Genomic DNA, 18,375 nt, shown 5'->3' on the forward strand with positions numbered 1-18,375 from the left:
CAAGCTAAGATCCCCACATTCTCCCTTTCTTCCCAAATAATGAAAGCATTTTGATAGGTATTATATGTCTTGTTATAGTCATTTTAGGAAAACAAATTCTTTGTATTCTCACCTGTGGCAGAATATAAGGTAAGCTATAAAGACAGATTGAATTTAGGTAATGCCAGCTAGGGATATGAATCAAGAAGACCTTAAATTCAAATCCTTCCCTAGCCATTACTACTACTGCTACTACTACTATTACTAGCTACTACTACTACTACTACTACTACTAACTATGACTACAACTACAACAATGACTACTAGCAGTAGTCCTGGGCAAGTCATTGAATCTCTCTCAGTCTCAGTTTCCTTATTTGTTAAATGGACTTCATGGTAGTGGTAGTACTTTATGGAGTTGTTGAGGCTCAAACATAACATTTGAGAAATGCTTTGCAAAATTTAAAGCATTATATGAAGGTTATCATTATTAGTTTGGTGGATTGGATGGTATGCCTCCTAGATATTGAATCTAAAATTGTAAAATAGTAACAAAAGAGAAGGGAGAAAATGTTAGAAGAGTGAGCCCTGAGGAAAATAGGAGCAAAATAGACGCCACAAAGTAGGTATCCACTTAAGCATGTTTCCCTTTAGTGGTGTATAGTCATAGCCTAGACTGAAAATGTCAGAAAGTGGGTTTTCCAAATCAGGATTCAAGCTATGTGTAATAATCAGAAAACTTCAGAGTGGAACAATTATTGACTCGAAATTGCTTTTGTTTTTGGCTGGTCTTACAGATATAAATACTGATTAAATAAATCACTGTGTTACCAGGGGATGCCCTGGTTAGAGACAGTCTCTATGTAAGAAGTGAATTTGTTTTGTAATTTAAAAGATAGGGGATACCTTTCTGGAAAATTTGACTTTTGGGTCTAGAGCCTAAGTTTAGGATAGTTCATAAGTTTGGGCTTGAATTTTGTTTGAGTTAGGCCTATTTTGTTGATGGGGAATTCAAAGTTCTGTACATCAGACTTGAGTCTTCCATAATCTTGAGATTGTGTCTTTGAATGGGAGCTGAGGAAAGAATAGGACACTGCAGGTTCAATTGGGTCAAAGACACAACGAAGCCACATCATTTCCTATAGACCACAATCAAAATGAGTTTGTTGGTGATAAGTGTCTCTGAAGTGCTTGGCTGTGTCCATCCTAGGCTCTTGAAGTTGAATTCTGAACCCACTGAGTTGGCAAGTACAGGGAGGTTTAGGACATTGAATAAATGGAATAGCTGCTTTTCTGGAATTCTTCTTTCTGCTGTTCCACTCCCAAGGCATATGGTTGGCAGGTTTTTGTTTTTAGAATGCCTACAGTGAGTGGTGAACTCTTTCTTGGGACTTCTCCATCTGATGATCCCATTCTCAGCAAAATGAGAATCGTATTTAGACATGATCATTAGTCAAAACAATGTACTCACAAGCGTTAGGGCAGGCTTTAAAAAATTAATTACAGTCTTGCCATAAATTTATCTTTCATCTAGGGTATCTCAAAATACCTTAACATCTAATCTTAGAGTCATACATTTTAAAAGGCATAGAGAAGGTTAAGATAAAATTGATTTATATTAGGTCAGGTTAGGAATAACTAATAGACTTTGTGCTGGAAAGGACCCGAGAGGCCATCTAGCCCATCACTTAGCAATTTGAAACCCACAGAAGCAGACTCACTTGTGTAAGGTCATGCAATCAGTAGGTATTCTTGGTGGACTGTGGATCCAGGTCCTCTGCCTCTCTGCATGTACCATCTAGCTAGGTATCTTTCGAATACCATCGAATGAGAATTTAAACTGCTTGGGGATAGGAACATATTAATTTATCTTCAGTCCCTTGCTAAGCCTCATGATAGGCATTTAATTTAGAGTGGCTGTCCAAGAGGACATGCTTCATGCAAAGATGAACACAGGTGAGGTTTCTGTCTTTGTCCTGCCTCTCCCAGGGACCTTTATATGGGGCATTTCCTTTCAAAGTTGCTCCTTGCTGATTCTCATATTTTTGGATTCAGAAGTGCCACATATCTATCAAACTGCCTTTCTCTCCTTGCTCCATCTTCCTCTTCTTGCTCTGAATATCAGAGAAGCCATAATCAATCTTCAGGCAATAATTATGTGCTAGGGTTATAAACACAAGGAATATAACAACCTGTACTTCCCTAGGAATTTACTTACATTCATTCTAAGGTGGGAAAAAAACAATGACATATTTTATGCTTATATCATCTAAAAACAAATAAATAGAAGTGGTTTGGGAGGGGAATTCCTAATTGTTGGAGTCAGAGAAAGGGCTCATGTACAGAATGATGCTTGAGCTTGGACTTTGTGAGGCAAAGGTGACAAGGGATTCTATTCTAGGCATGAGGGAAGGCCAGTGGAGTGGCATGGAGCCTAGAGCTAGGAAGCTGTATAAGCAGCTGAAAGAAGTCTAGTTTGTATGTCTGAATAAGAGTGTATGAAGGATGAAATGGCAAGGATGGGCTGGGCCAAGTTTGTAAACTGCTTTATAAACCCAACAGAGGAGTTTATATTTTAACCCAGAGGCAATTAGAGGAGCCTCTGGAGTTTACTTGAAGGGGGTGGGGTGAAGGAGGGTGTGACATGGTTAGATCTTTGCTTAAGAAAAATCATTTTTTCTGCTCTGTGGAGGATACATTAGAATGGGGAGATGAATGAGGAAGGAATTATAATAGTGTAAATGAGAGATGAGAAAGACCTGAACGAAATTGATGTCTGTGTGATCAGAGAAATTGTCAGATGGGAGAGATATTTTAAAGATTAAAAACAGCAAAGGCTGGAATTTGATCAGCTATGTGGAATGAAGGAGAGTGAAGAGTGTGACCGTGAAACTATGGGTTTCAAGACTGTGAATTGCCAAAACTGTAAAGATAATTTTAGTGTCTTGATTTTTATATTAAATAAGTGGTCGCCATGGGAAAAATTCCCAAATATGAAATGCCCAAGTCAGCTGGGTTTTATGGAGATTTTTAATTAATACGAATGAAAAAATTAAGGGAAGGAAGAGAGACAGAGTAAGAGGAAATAGTAGGAAAAGGCCTAGGCCTAAGCCTTAAGAGAGACTAGTCAGTCTTTTATCCACTCACCACAAGATTTTCCAAGTAAGCTCTAGTGTTCAGAGAGATCCTCCAATTCAGCTTCCAAACTCCAGTCCAAAACTCCAACTCCTCGCAACTTTCACTAAGTAGTTCAGACAGCTCCTTTGAAAGAGAAATTTCTCTTATGTCACCTCCCCTAAATTTTCACATCTACCAATCACAGTAGACGTTTCCACAGGACTGTACATTCTTAATTCACATCTTCTTTTGTTATCACTTTCCCTGAGTAGACTAAAACTTCACACCTCTTTTGTTAAGCGTACCTTGACCTTTTAGTGATTAATTTAACCTTTACATGTACTTAGTATCCTTTTGTATTAGATCTAAAAATAGACCTAGCTTAAGGGTTTTTGCTTCACTATAAGTATGAGTTGGGGACTTTTCATTGTTCAGTAAGGAGTTTACAACTTTATCTTCCCCTAAGGCACTGTCTAAGTATGGGTGGAGTAATGTTAAAATTCCCAATACATTCCTGATCAAGTACCTCCATTTGTTACAATAAGGGAATAGCCTTAACCAAATGTTCTAAGTTAGAGTCTGAGCAGTTTTAAGATTCACAAGAGTTGAGGATAATACCAAGATTATGAACCTGGTTCGCTGGGGTACCTTTGGCAGTGAGAGTAAAACATGAGTTTTAGGTGAGTTTTAGGGAAAAGATAATAGATTATGTTTTGGTCTTGGTTAAGTTTGATGTGTCTGCAGAACATTCAATTTGAAGTAGTAAGTAGACGCTGGTAATCTAAGGAGGTGGTCAGAAGATAGAATGGGGCTCCAAATATAGATCTGTGAATTTTCTCTATTAAAATGATAGTTAAACCTTTGAAAAGAATGAATGAGGTCACCAGGAGTTGCAGTTATTAAATGTGTCTAATCACAATACCTAAAAAATTTAACCTGATAACTTACAATGAACATCAATTTCTGTCTGTTATCTATAGTATAGGTCCAAAGGCCAGAATCTTCTCTGAAACAGTGATTTTTGTAGGATCGGAAGATGGATAATTATCTAATCCAGCTGCTTGTTTTAGAGATGAGCAAACTATGGGCACCAGATAGGTTAATGACTTTCCTAATATTCTGAAGGCAACAATAAATTGCAATGCTAAGATTTCACCCCAAGTTCTCTAGTTCTTTCACTTGGTTCTTTCACTGCCAGTGCTTCTCCCAATATAGGAATAAGCTAGTTAGGGTTCTTAACCTGGGCTAATTATTTTTCAATGTAATTAATTTCCTTCCTAATCCTGCATTTTATTTAATGCATTTAAAAACATTTGGAGATAGGGTCCATAGATATCATCAGACTGCTACCATGGTCTATCACACACAAAAAAGATTAAGTTAAATTCAGAAAACAGTAGTCTTTATTTCCTTTTAGGACATATTCTAGCAGGCAAATCTCTGTCTCAATATAGGTTTAATATTAAATAGTAATAAGAAATGATAAATATTGATTTAGGAAAAGTTCACAGTTATATGGGACATTTGAATATTATGAATTGAAATAAAAACTTTGAATATGAACTAGGAAAAAAGCAGCAGATGTAGCTGAGATATGAAAGTTAGTTTGACTTGCATGTTAACACAAATCATTATATTTTAGGCAGTGCCAGAAATATGCTTTTACAATGGAAAAAAATTCTAAAACTGCATATTATTTCCAAAAATCTTGAGTTAAAATGACATAAACTAATTACTTTAATTATAAACATGAGTTGTTTTTATTGATTGCATTTTCACTTGAAGAATTTTTGGCTTTTAGTAATCCAATATTTTTATATAAATTATGCAACATTTTCTTCTTATTTGTGCACCCTTTATTTTAAAACACTAAAATTGAAGTATTTCTTTGAGTGCAGAAGGGATAGGTTTTGGGTTAGGAAAGTGAACAGGTATGGGATATGTTTTAATAGTTTCATGAGATTAGAATGATATCTAAACTTTTAAAATGTGATAGTTCAAGAGCCGTAATTTCATAGTACTTTTAACTACTGATTTCCTAGCAACATACTTTTTAACAATTAAAAGATTTTATTTTCCCAATTACATATAATCATAACAATTTTCAACATACATTTCCCAAAATTGTAAAATACAAATTGTGCCTTCCCTGCTATGGTAAACAATTTGATCTGGATTATACATGTATTATTCAAAAAAATACATCCCTATTAGTCACTGTTATAAGAGAATACTCATATAAATACAAAACCCTAAAATAAAACCGTAAATGAACTGATGTATAAGATAGAATGCTTTGATCTACACTCCAATAGTTTGTTCGTTGGAGGTAAATTGCATTTTTTGGTCATAAGTCCTTCAGAATTGTCTCAGATGACTGTATGACTGAGAATAGCTAAGTCTTTCACAGTTGATCATCTTATAATATTCTTGTTACTGTGTATAATGTTCTTCCAGTTTTGCTTAGTTTGCTCTGCATCAGTTCATGTAAGTCTTTACAGCTTTTTCTGAAATCATCTTGCTTATCATTTCTTTTAGTACAGTGGTATTCCATCACCAAAGTATGACACAGTTTGTTCAGCCATTCCCCAGATGATGGGCATCTCCTCAATATCCAATTCCTTTTCACCATAAAAAGAGCCTAGTAATACCCTTTCAAATTAGATTAATATTATTGAGCACTTTTTTCTGAAGTTTCTTTTAACAGGATTAAATGACTTTCATAAATCAGGCTGGACAAATTTCTGTGATAATTGTTCATTATGTACCTTTCCTTGTATTATGCCACCTAGTATATCATCAGTTAGTAAACATAGGGCATATGACATGCAAATAACTATACCTATGTATATACTATGTATATACCTATGTATATAGTTATACATAGACATATGTAGCACACATTCATTTCAGAAGGAAGACTTAATGGGAGGTAGGGAGTGGGGAGGGATTGGAGGAGAACATGGCAAACCTCTTGCAGAAATTAGAATTTGAATTGTCTTTCAAAAAGTTAATGCATTTTTATTTTGAATGGAAAAATTCCAAATAAAACTGATATTTTATGTAGCATGACAAAAATGAGTTGTATGTAAAACTTCAAATCTTTTCTTATATAGAGCTTACCTTTTTTTCAGAATATATATTAAATTCAATCTGTACCTTTCAAAGCTGTCCTATTTGTCTGTAATTTTTTATGTCCTTTTATTCTCTTTAACTTGAGCTGTGTTTCGCAGGAAGTCAGAGATGAGAAGGGAAAACACATGGCATGGGAGAAAGCCAGCTAAAATGCTTGGGGGTCTGGAGAGAGTGTGTCATGAATAGTAACAGCAAGAAAGTTAGAGTAGCTGTATAGTAGAGTTTGTAGAGGGAAGTTAAATGTAAAAAGAGGGGAGACATGGGCAGGGAACAGGTTGTGAAGGGCTTTAAAGGCCCAAGAGATGATTTTGGTTTTGATCCTTTAGATAATACTGAGTTTCTGTTTATTGAGATATATGTAATATAGTCAGATAAAACGTGGGATTTGGGAAAATCACTTTGGGAGCTAAGTAGAGGATGTATTGGAAAGGAGGGAGACTTAAAAAGCAGGCAGACTAATTAGAAAGATATTATAATAGTCTATATTAGAAGTGATAAGAGCTTCTACCAGCCTCTTATCTTATGTTTATCTGAGTGGGATCTGAATAGAAAGTGACTGAGTAGAAAGAAGGAGACTTATAGGAGATATGATGCAAAGGTAGAAACAACAAGATTTAACAACAAATTTGACATGTGGTATGGTATAACTGAGGGCTAGTGAGTGTCACTGATGTTGAATAGTTGGGAAGATATTGGTAATATTGAAAATAACAAGGAAATTGGGAAGAAGAGAATAATTTGGGGGAAAGATGCTGTATTATGCTTTGAATATGTTTTAGTATGAATTGCCCATGGGATATCCATTTCAACAGTAGCTTAAGGAATGAAAATATAAGAGCTCACTATTTCCATTTTAAAAATAAAGATTATCTCTAACACCAAGTTATAAGTTATTGGGAGATAATTGCTGATTCCTACTTTGGTGTTTGCTGAGAGATATATAGTCTTCTAAAATATAAATATCCATATCTAGTTGATTTAATGAGTCCATTAAGAAATGCTTTAGGCCTAAATATATGAAACCCCTCAAGAAAAAAACAACAAAAATTCATCACTATCAATAAAGAGAAAATAAAAGTAAATATTAGGAGCTATTTTACCTAACTCCATGGCACCAAAACTGATATTCTAAATGAAGTGGCTGAAAATTTACAGAATTATAAATTGTCTAGGTTAACAGAAGAGAAAACAGAATATTTAAGTAACTATGTTACAAAAAAAATTTTGAATAATCTATAAATTAATTCTCCAATAAAAAACCTCATGACCAGATGAATTTACATATGATTTGTATAAAACATTTAAAAACCAGTAAATTATACTGATATATAAATTGTTTGGAAAAAAAAAACAGGTAAAGGAGTCCTATTAAATTCATTCTGACACAAATATAGTCTTGATATCTAAAACAAGAACAGTCAAATCAGAGAAAACTATTGACCAATTTCTCTAATGAATATTGATGCAAACATTTTAAATAAAATTTTAGCAAGGAGATTCTAGCAATATGTAACAAAAATCATACAATATGACAAGGCCGGATTTATGTAAAAAATCCAGGGCTTGTTGAATTTTAGGAACAATGGAAGCATAATGGACCATATCAATAACAAAAACAACAAAAAACACAATTATTTTGATAGATACAGAAAAAGCTTTTAAAAAAATGCAGCACTCATTCCTCATCAGAAGAGGGAGGCAAAATATAAGTGGAATTATAGTGTAGAGTCTGTATAGTTAAGTAATGAGTAAGAGGGTATTAAGAGAATGAGTTGAGCTGAGAGTGAGTTGGGTATAGCTAGAGGTCCCTCATGAAGTGACGGTCTCTTGTAGGTTTCACTAGTTCTGAAAATGGGTCTCTAGAACAGAAAGACTGCTGATAAGGAGGAAGTGGAGATGTCTGGAGACTTAAGTCACGCCATGAGATATTTAGTTAACATAGTTACCTGTAGATTACCAACAAGGGGATGCTTTCAGTGTACTAAGGACTGAAGAAGGCTTTATCCACATTTCAGAGGAAAATTAAGCTTAGATTCTCGTACTTATTTCATCACAGGAGCTAGGACAGAGACTCTGAGGTAGGAAGATACTAAAGGAAGAGTACCTTTGCCTCCTTGGGCTTCATCCAAAAATAATGGAACTCTATTAGATGGCCTCTGAAGTCCCCTCTAGCTCCAGATTTAGGATCCTCTGATCCTATGAGCAGGGATTCTGGGGACAGAGAAGGAAAGCATGGCTGTTGCTCATGAGAGTACCATGCTGAGGTAGTGTTAGCAGCCTTCTAAAATACTTTCAGAGTAATTAAGAGTATATAGCACCATTCATAACTAGATGAAGAAAGTTGTAAATGACTCTTTTAGGTAGGTTTGATCAGAATTATAGTTTAACTTTATATGCTTTTTTGAAATCTTTGGAAATTTTGCTTTTTATTTGTGAATACAAGAAGAGTTTTGAATATGTACATCCACTTTAACTTCTAACCTATCTCTTGGAATATCCACTGGTAAAAGAATGTGTGTGTCCAGTATTAAAAATGGTACGTGATAAAACTTGGATGATCCCAAGTTCTTTTCAATGTTTTTTTTTCTTCTTCAGTGTTTCATACCCAGTTGTTTTGTTAGTTATCAGACCCTGAGTATTAACAGTTGCCAAAGATTTTTAGAGATAGGGAAATAAAATACTGGGCCACACAAGTAGCAGCCCTAACTGTGTTATTCAGCTTCACTGTGGTAGAAAGTGCTTCCTAGTGGGGAACCTGATATCTTCTCTATTAGAATCTCTGGACTCTCAGGGACTCTAAGAAGAGTAATCAAATTATGGATCCAGCTGGAAGTTTCCCTTGACTTTTTGACGTCGCTAATTTTTTAAGGGAAGCAATCTTTTTGCATCAGAAGAGGGAGGCAGAATACACTTAAGACTGTGGTTAAGTAACAGTATATCTGGAGAGCAGCTGTAGGAGATCTATGACTCTTTTGCCACCACTGAATTCTAGCTACTCTCTTTGAGATCAAAATTCAGATAAAGGCTTTCATGAGTTCTGTGGGGTGAAGGAAAGAGAATGGACAAGGGACAGCAAGGTATCACAGTAGATAGTGTCAGTTCTGGATCCAGGAGGACCAAGGCTGAAATCTGGCCTCAGACACTTCCTAGCTGTGCAACCCTTGTTGCTAGCCTTTATGACTCTTCTGCCTTGAAACTGATACTTGGTATTGATTCTAAGACAGAAGATAAAGATTAAAAAAAAAAAGAATCGATTCTAAGATAGAAAGTAAGGGTTAGAGAAAAAAGAAAAAAAGAAAAGAATAGGCAGAAAGATTATGGCTGAGATGGAGGGAAAAAGGACACCAAGCAGCTTGCACTTCATTAACAAAAATTTGCCTTTGGCTACTAATTCTATTTGCCATATACCAGTCACAGAAAAGTACAATTGTGATAGTAAAAAAGTAAGAGAAATATCTTGTTTTAAACATTTTTTCTCACCACAGTTTTACCCAAGCATCTCTCATAACAATGTTTCCCACTGGTGAGTGGGACTAGACTGAGTCAAATTTACAAATGGCTCCAGTTTATCACCAAATGTTCAGCAGTCTCATTTGAGTTGTGCTGATGTCAAAGGGGGCACCACTGATTTAGTATGTGTGTAGCTAGAAACCAATCCCTGCATCCCATTTATTGTGAGTACTTTGTGTGACAGAGCAGGACAGAAGTTAAAAGATGTGGTGCATGAGGGGAGGTCTCTCTCTCTGGGTTGGTGGTGGAAGAGCATCTTGAGCTGGAGCTCTGGTGCTTGCTGTGCACTTGAAGGTTTTTTGCAGGGTGTGACGGCTTGCCTGGCTTCATGGTATTATTTTAGATAGGTGATATTTTCAGTCCCTTTCCTACATTTCCCTTTTTTTCTATATCTCCATTTTGATTAAAAACTTAATTGTTAAGAGCTACTAACGGACTCCTGACTTGAGAGTTAATTTTATAGATGGCAACCACACTCTTTTTAAAATTAGTATTATATGCAATAATTTTGCTTTCATTTATTACACATGCTAATGTCTAAAGGGAATATTGATGGCACCAAATTTATAGAGAGGATCATGAAATTTAACCATTTAATATCTGATTAATGCTTCTCTCATCAGGAACACTTAGTGGCTTCAGGAAGGTTTTGTTTTTGTCTTTCTCTATGGTTTCACTGGTACAATACATAGAACTGTCAGGGATGAAACTCTTTATTTATCAAGTAGACTGATACCTGCTTTGAAACTTATGAGTTTTTGAAAATTGCTCACAGCACTGAGATCTTAAGCACAGGGTTGGTCCCTCATTCAGGTCATGTTAGAAGCAGAACTTGAATTCAGGTGTTCCTGACTTGGAGGCCAATTCTTTTCCATTATGCCTTGCTGACTCTTAGGAATATTAATTGTCTATAAAATTTTCTATACCTTTCATCTCAAAGTCAGTCTCTTTGAACATCAGGCATTTTTTCCCTGCACAGTACCTGAATCATTTCTGTGTTTGGTTTTTTTTTCCCCCCTCCCTTTTGGGGGGGAGCAATAGGGTGACAATAGCACCATGTCACTTTCATGGTTGGCTAAGAGTAGTCTTCTTTTCCAGATATCTTTGAAGTTTCCTTCAATCTTTTATTATACATTTTTACATTGTCCAAGGATTTAATCAAGAAGCCCAGGACTTTAGTATTCCCAACAAGTATTTGATTTAATTGCTACTAATCAGCCAGTATATCTCATAATAAAATCTCCTCAAAATTGACTTTACAGCCAGATCTGCATTCCTAATTTGCTAAACTGGAGACAGTCAGGACTGAATGAATTAGTATTAAGTAACAGGTTGGTGTCCAATTTTATTTCTATTTTAAGATTTTCCCTTTCCAGGAGGTAAGATGGTTTATCAGAAAAAGCAGTAATATGAGGTAGTTGTCACTTAAGCTTTTCATTTGAAATAACCGATGAATATTGTGCCAGTTTTCTAGCTATTTTCAGTGCCTTTTTATAAAGATAGCAAGCTCCTTAAATCCACAAATATTCTGCTTGAGATTTCATTTTGTTATTTCTGCTATTCTTGAGGACTCAGTGATCATGATCCCTGGTAGGTCCTACCACTGGAAAACTCTGAAATATGTGCCCAGTGATGTGCTAGTCAGATGAAGACCAACCTGTTGGTTTTTTGTTTTTTTGAACTTTACCTTTCTGTCTTAAAATTGATCATTAGTATCTCATATATACATATATATGACATATATTTCCTAATATATATTAGGAAATTTGGTTTTTAATGTTATAAATATGTGACATTCATATCCATTATTCTGTAGAATCAGTTATCAGCTAAACAATGGAGATAACTTACACAAAATAGTATTCAGAGATTCCTTTTATCATTAGTACATTTAGTAAATTTTTTCAGTAAAACTCCATCTGAACATAAGGAGGAAAATTTCTTAGATTGCTTTGTTTAGTCATCTGCTTTTATTTATCTAAAGATGAACATTGTCAGACCAAATGAAAATTTCATTTGAACCCTTGAGCTGGGTTTCCTATGACCTAGAAATTTGGAGAGAGTTTGAGTAAAATCTGTCTGGGAAAGACTCAAGATGAAATTAAAGGTTTTTATTTTTTAAGTATGAGGAACTTAGTATAATTTTATTCTTTTGGCAATTTAGTTGTGCTTGTCTAAGGAGGAATAAAAAATGAGCTTTTAAGATCTTTTATCCAGTTCTGGGTAACTGCTAATAAACTGAGACTGTGTTTTTTTCTATTATCTTTTATTAGTGGTTAGAACCATCCTATTTTAATAGATGGTCTCTTGAAGTAGTAGGAATTAAATGAGAATTTAAAGAAAACATCAAACGTACTGACATATTTGTTTGTACTGACAAGTCAGGTTTGGTTAACTTTTTCATCTGCTTTAATGAATTATGTTTAGATTAAATTTGATTGAGTGATTGAATTAAGAGGAGCCTGTTAAATAATTGTCTTCAGTATCTGATATTTGTTAAGGGCCTGCTAAGTACAACATGCTCCATTTTCCTTTCCTTAGTTTTTAGACTTAGATTTTAATCTGAAAATTTTTCCTTAGGCAACTTTGCTTTAAGAAGCATTCTCATAGGACTTTAATAATTGGGAGATGTTAAGGATAACCACCAGTCAGAATCTATTTATATTGATAAATTGTTTAAAGATATATTTTCTCTCACAAAAGTAAGCTTCAGGCTATTCCAACTAGAACATATTACCAAAGCTAAATCAGTTAAGTGATTTTGAGATTTTGGATGTCAGATCAAAATATGGGTAACTCTACCATCGTAATGAGACCCTTTGATTTACTGTCTAAGATTTCACTCTCGATGCCTTTTACAGCAATTAATTTTTTAAGAGCAATGTTCCCTTAAAATATTGTCACTCTAAGTGTGATTTTATCTTTGTTACTTAGTCACAATTCTGGAACTCCCTTCTAATATCAGCATAAAAACCATCTCATCTGATGACATTCAAGGATTATTACAGTTAGCCTATTTTTAAGGTTAGCCTTCTTTCCAGTGATGATTTTTGCCCAATCAGAAATCCTATTCCTGAACTGGAAAATTTAGTATAATTTTGTTGTGATGAATTTCTGAAAAATACATGGACATCTGCTGTTTTAATCACAAGAAAAGGCAACACTTTAAATCATGGATATTATGGAACTTTTGGCCCATTCACCCTCCATTTTCCATTCCAGAGTTCTATTTGGAGGATAGAGGTATATAATTCTCTTTATAATGAGTACATGTACATCCCTTATGACATTTAAATATGTGAATGGATTGAAAAAGCATTTATTAAGTGTCTACTATGGCCCAAACATGTGGTAAAGTGTTTAGTCAGTAAATATTTATTGAGGACCTATGATGTTCCAGGTCTTGTGCTTAGTGCTGGAGATATAAAGGCAAAAGAGAGAACCTACTGTGGAGCTCACAGTGTAATGGGGAAGACACCATGCGAACAACTGTGTACCAGTAAGCTATAGACCAGATAAATGAGAAATAATCAATGGAAAGAATACTTTAGAATTAGGACTGATTTGGACAGGCTTCCAATAGAGTTTGGGTTTTTAGTTTACATTTACTGAAGGCTTTGCTCGTAAAATTTAGGTGAAGGTAATTAGTTACAGGTATTATTCCCCTCATCTGACCAGTGAGGAAATGGAATCTTTAAAGAGTTTGACTGACATGCCCATGACCACAGAGTTAGTTAGTGTCTAAGGATGACTTGGAACCCAGCTCACAGTCGAGTATGTTTTTCATCATATGGAATACTGATTTTGAATCATCAAGGTAAAGGGTAGAACCTGAAAGAGAATAAAGGGTTGCTCACTTGTCTTGTGCACTACTTATTTGAACATAAATGTTAAAAAATTCATATTGATCACCTAATAATTTAAGTATAAGGTTTCTCATACATCCACACACCCACACATACACACACCTTACTTTCCATCTTAGAATTCAAGGCAGAAGAGTGATAAAGGCAGAGAAAGCATCACTCTAGACCAGTGGAATGATGGTCAATTTTTCTCTCTTTCTCTCTTCTTTTTTATTTAGAGAGCGTTCAGAGCACAGCATCTGCTTCTAATGAGATCCAGCAACCCCAGCCTCAGGCATTGCATTACACACTTGCCAATGCCCAGCAGGTCCAGATTCATCAAATTGGCGAAGATGGGCAAGTACAAGTAGTATGTACTCTTTATTAGTAGCCTTTTCTAAGAGGTAAAGACATCCAAGAAGGATAGATTTGGTGTGGGATGACATTCACTACGAGGAATGAGTTAATATTGACCTAAACCATGGAATACTTAATAAACTAACTTGTCTAAATATGCATTGGCATCTTGGGATGGCAAAGGAAAGTGCACCGTCTTACAATGAATAGATTTTGGTTTGTGGCCTAACATTCATACTTGGAAGGCTGGAAAGGATTTTTAAACTCCTTTTTTGCTCCATCACCCACTTCCATTTTTCATATATGGGAACAGATACCCCCAAACATGGAGTGACTTTCTATGGATCACACAGCTGAGTAGTTTTACCAGCAAGCCTTCACAGGCATCTCTGGGATAATGTTCTGTTACCTCTCTGTGCTTCATCTTTATATCCTTTTTCAGCCATTCCTCTTTTGTCCTGTGAAGGTGATTTGCATGTGCACAGACAGCTTGTGGTGAATCTAAACCAGCCCTGATTAGGCTTTTTGTTATGCATTCTTCAATGCCTTTGGCCCTGGAGAAATGACCTGAAGTCTTCATATTTCAAAAATGCTGGACCTTCTGTTACTTAGAGACAAGAAGAGAATTTGTTTATATGAATAATTCAGCAATTTGAGAAAAGGTAGTTTGCTTAGCTGTTGAGTTAAATACCACTTATTTTGACAATTACATTTTCATGACCAAGAAGCCCAAATTACTTATTGTTAAAAAATAAATAAAATCATTGAACTACTATCTGCAATGGTCATAGAAAATAAAAGCTGTTCTAGTGCTCTTACTAATGAAAAATAGTTACTGTCTCTTTCTTACAAAAGATTAATAACTCAAGCTAAGCAGAATATAAAAAGGACTATAGGATCAAGACAGATGTGAAAATACTTTACCAATATTTAATACATTTGAAGTACAGTATAAAAGGAATCTTTTCTTCCTTCAATGTACTTCTTTATAAAGGATGAGATTCCTTCAGAAGATGTGAAGAAGCTGAGAATTTAAATGTATACGACTAGCATACATTTATTGGGCTACAGCGTCATATGCATGTAACATGAAGGTCATCATTTTTATGCCTACTTAATTTGCAAGGTCATGGAATCTTGGACCCAAACATATTAGGAAGGAAGAGAAATCGTAATTTTAATAAGAATTGAGATCATACCACTTTTACAAAAAGAATTAATCTGAAAAGAGACTTTATTTAAGACAATCTTATCATGAAATTCTAAGTAGATATTTTTACTCCAAGTTTACATAAACATTAAACTCTAAGCAAAACTATATGAAACTTAGATTATATGAAAATCTTGGTTTTTCTGTAATAACTTTTATATAAAGTTCTATTTTAAGAATAGAGCTTAATTTCTTTTGGGTCATTTGGCATGAAATACTTTTTTCTTTTCTCCAAAAAAGATATAAAAAGTCATATTATTTTGTTAATGAAAACTTGTCTTCCCCCATCCCAATTTACTATTATTATTTTAATTTAGATTTTTTTCTGTTGAAGTCATTAACATATTTACAGCAGTTAAAATCTGTTTATTCTTTTCTCTTTTAATAGTATATCATTTTGATAAAAATGTATCATATATAATAGTGAATTCTTGTTCAAGTATATGTGTAACATTGACCACATGGCTCAAAACAGAATCTTGTAAATCTATAGTTAGTATTTGTCCCATTGTCCCAGTACTGGTATGTTTTTGAGAAAGAATTATAAAAATATCTTATTCTAAGGTTCTGTGTCATGAGAACTAGCCATTTCAGGGATCACAAAAGAATGGAGGTTCTTTCCTAAAATTTGATTAGCTTGAATTTAAAGTTTGTTTTTAAATTTTTTCATTTTAGTCATCTATATAAAAAATTCCCATAAGGAGCTAGTTCTCCACCCTTTCTATTAACCTCCTCCCCAGGATGGAAAGACAATAATGTTTGTGACTCAGCTTCATTGCGTTTTTTATAAAGATAGTTTTTCAGTATCAAAAATGCCATATATAATCAGCCCCTTGAAATCTTTGAGTGCTATATAGATTTGAGCTATTATTTGATACAAAGAATTAAAAACAGCTACACTGTTATTATACTGTTTATGAAGTGCAATGTCTTATTCAGGACTTACACATCCATTTTGTGTTTGTATTGGGGCAGTGGAGGTCGGGGTGGGGCATTTATTGAACCATGACCACATAGTTAGGAGTTCCAAAGATATTTTTTTCCCCCTGCTATTGATTTTCTTCTGATGCTTCTTGATGTTTTGTTTTGCTGTGGATTCCACAGGGACATCTCCACATAGCTCAAGTGCCCCAAGGGGATCAAGTCCAGATAACACAAGACAGTGAGGTGAGTGACCATGTTTCTCTAAATCTGTATTCTTTCCTTTATTTTTGGCAATGTTCTTTTCCTGCGATATATTTCACATCTTAAAATCAAAACAGAATCAGGAAAACATTTTTTCCATCAATGCTTCAGACTTATAATTTATTCAACATGGATCTTCCTTGCACTGACATAGCTTCTAGTTTTGTAACTTAGTAGGTAATCCTTGAGAATTTCCATAGCTAAAAAATTTGTCCACTGTTGGTAATTTTATTCCTTGGTCCCTCTGGTCTTGGCTAGGCTGGTATTATCATGACAAACCTCTGTGGCCTGCTACTAAACTTCAATACCAAGTCTTTTGAATTTTGGCCAGAGATTGTGCTTTCCTAGAATATTCTTTGAGAACCCAGAAATTCATTGAGGTTATCATGAGGCACCCCAGGTGAAAGTTAATGGAGTATTGGAGGAAATACAATTAAAATAGGGATTTGTAGAACCCAGCATAGACTTTTCCTTTATGACAGATTTTTAAGTGTTTCTTAACTTAAGTATCATTTATGCCCAAGAGAACCCTCTTCTAAGAGCTTCCAAATCGATTGTAAAAATGCAACTACTGCCTTTCAAAAAATTTAATAAACAACCCCATAGAAGAGATTGTGTGATCATAGACTTACAGAAAGGACCTTGATAGGAATTATTCAGTTGGATTGTATATGGTAGACTTGTATGCACCATAAACATTTAGAGAATCATGAGGCTCGACCTGTCATGGAAAGACTCCCAGATGAAGGAAGTTTAGAGACAAACTTGTATAGTTGTAAAAATGAAAATTTTAATGTACTATTTTTCAAGATAATTTAAAGACTTATAATGAAAAAGAATTGACTGAATATAGTTATTCCTTTGTATTCACAAATGTAGACTAATTTTTTCTTTGTTAACTTTTTCTTAGCAGCTGAGCAGTTGTATGCTTGCTTTATTAACCAAATATGGTTTATACTTGATGATCTCCCCTTTCAATATATTTTAGGGGATGAAGAGTTTAGTTGTTTTTAGGTAGTGAAGATAGAACTAGCATGCCTTATAATGTATTTAAAATATTTTTTTTTTTTTTTTAAAATATATTTTATTTGATCATTTCCAAGCATTATTCGTTAAAGACATAGATCATTTTCTTTTCCTCCCCCCCACCCCCCATAGCCGACGCGTAAGTCCACTGGGCATTAGATGTTTTCTTGATTTGAACCCATTGCTTTGTTGATAGTATTTGCATTAGAGTGTTCATTTAAAGTCTATCCTCTGTCATGTCCCCTCAACCTCTGTATTCAGGCAGTTGCTTTTTCTCGGTGTTTCCACTCCCATAGTTTATCCTTTGCTTATGAATGGTGTTTTTTTTTCTCCTGGATCCCTGAAAGTTGTTCAGGGACATTACACCGCCCCTAATGGAGAAGTCCATTACGTTCGATTATACCACAGTGTATTAGTCTCTGTGTACAATGTTCTCCTGGTTCTGCTCCTCTCGCTCTGCATCACTTCCTGGAGGTTGTTCCAGTCTCCATGGAACTTCTCCACTTTATTATTCCTTTGAGCACAATAGTATTCCATCACCAACATATACCACAGTTTGTTCAGCCATTCCCCAATTGATGGGCATCCCCTCGTTTTCCAGTTTTGGGCCACCACAAAGAGCGCAGCTATGAATATTTTTGTACAAGTCTTTGTGTCCATTATCTCTTTGGGGTACAGACCCAGCAGTGCTATGGCTGGGTCAAAGGGTAGATATTCTTTTGTCGCCCTTTGGGCATAGTTCCAAATTGCCCTCCAAAATGGTTGGATCAGTTCACAACTCCACCAGCAATGAATTAATGTCCCTACTTTGCCACATCCCCTCCAGCATTCATTACTTTCCTTTGCTGTTATGTTAGCCAATCTGCTAGGTGTGAGGTGATACCTCAGAGTTGTTTTGATTTGCATCTCTCTGATTATAAGAGATGTAGAACACTTCTTCATGTGCTTGTTAATAGTTTTGATTTCTTTATCTGAGAACTGCCTATCCATTTCCCTTGCCCATTTATCAAT

General features: G+C 34.9%; 1 protein-coding gene across 16 annotated transcripts in view; it reads left to right on the forward strand.

Annotated features, from left to right (window-relative positions):
• BANP (BTG3 associated nuclear protein) overlaps window positions 1-18,375 on the forward strand; it is a 261,969-nt gene that overhangs the window by 138,174 nt on the left and 105,420 nt on the right. For all 16 annotated transcript variants that reach the window (XR_008914963.1, XM_056810662.1, XM_056810671.1 and 13 more), the window contains 2 exons: window positions 13,826-13,956; window positions 16,258-16,320. Coding sequence is in view for 15 of the 16 variants with exons in the window: in XM_056810662.1 (XP_056666640.1) it covers window positions 13,826-13,956; window positions 16,258-16,320 (194 nt within the window). In the remaining variant the exon portion in view is untranslated. The remainder of the gene's footprint in view (window positions 1-13,825; window positions 13,957-16,257; window positions 16,321-18,375) is intronic.

The sequence above is a fragment of the Monodelphis domestica genome, chromosome 1 (assembly GCF_027887165.1).
Source record: "Monodelphis domestica isolate mMonDom1 chromosome 1, mMonDom1.pri, whole genome shotgun sequence".
NCBI classification, from domain to species: domain Eukaryota; kingdom Metazoa; phylum Chordata; class Mammalia; order Didelphimorphia; family Didelphidae; genus Monodelphis; species Monodelphis domestica.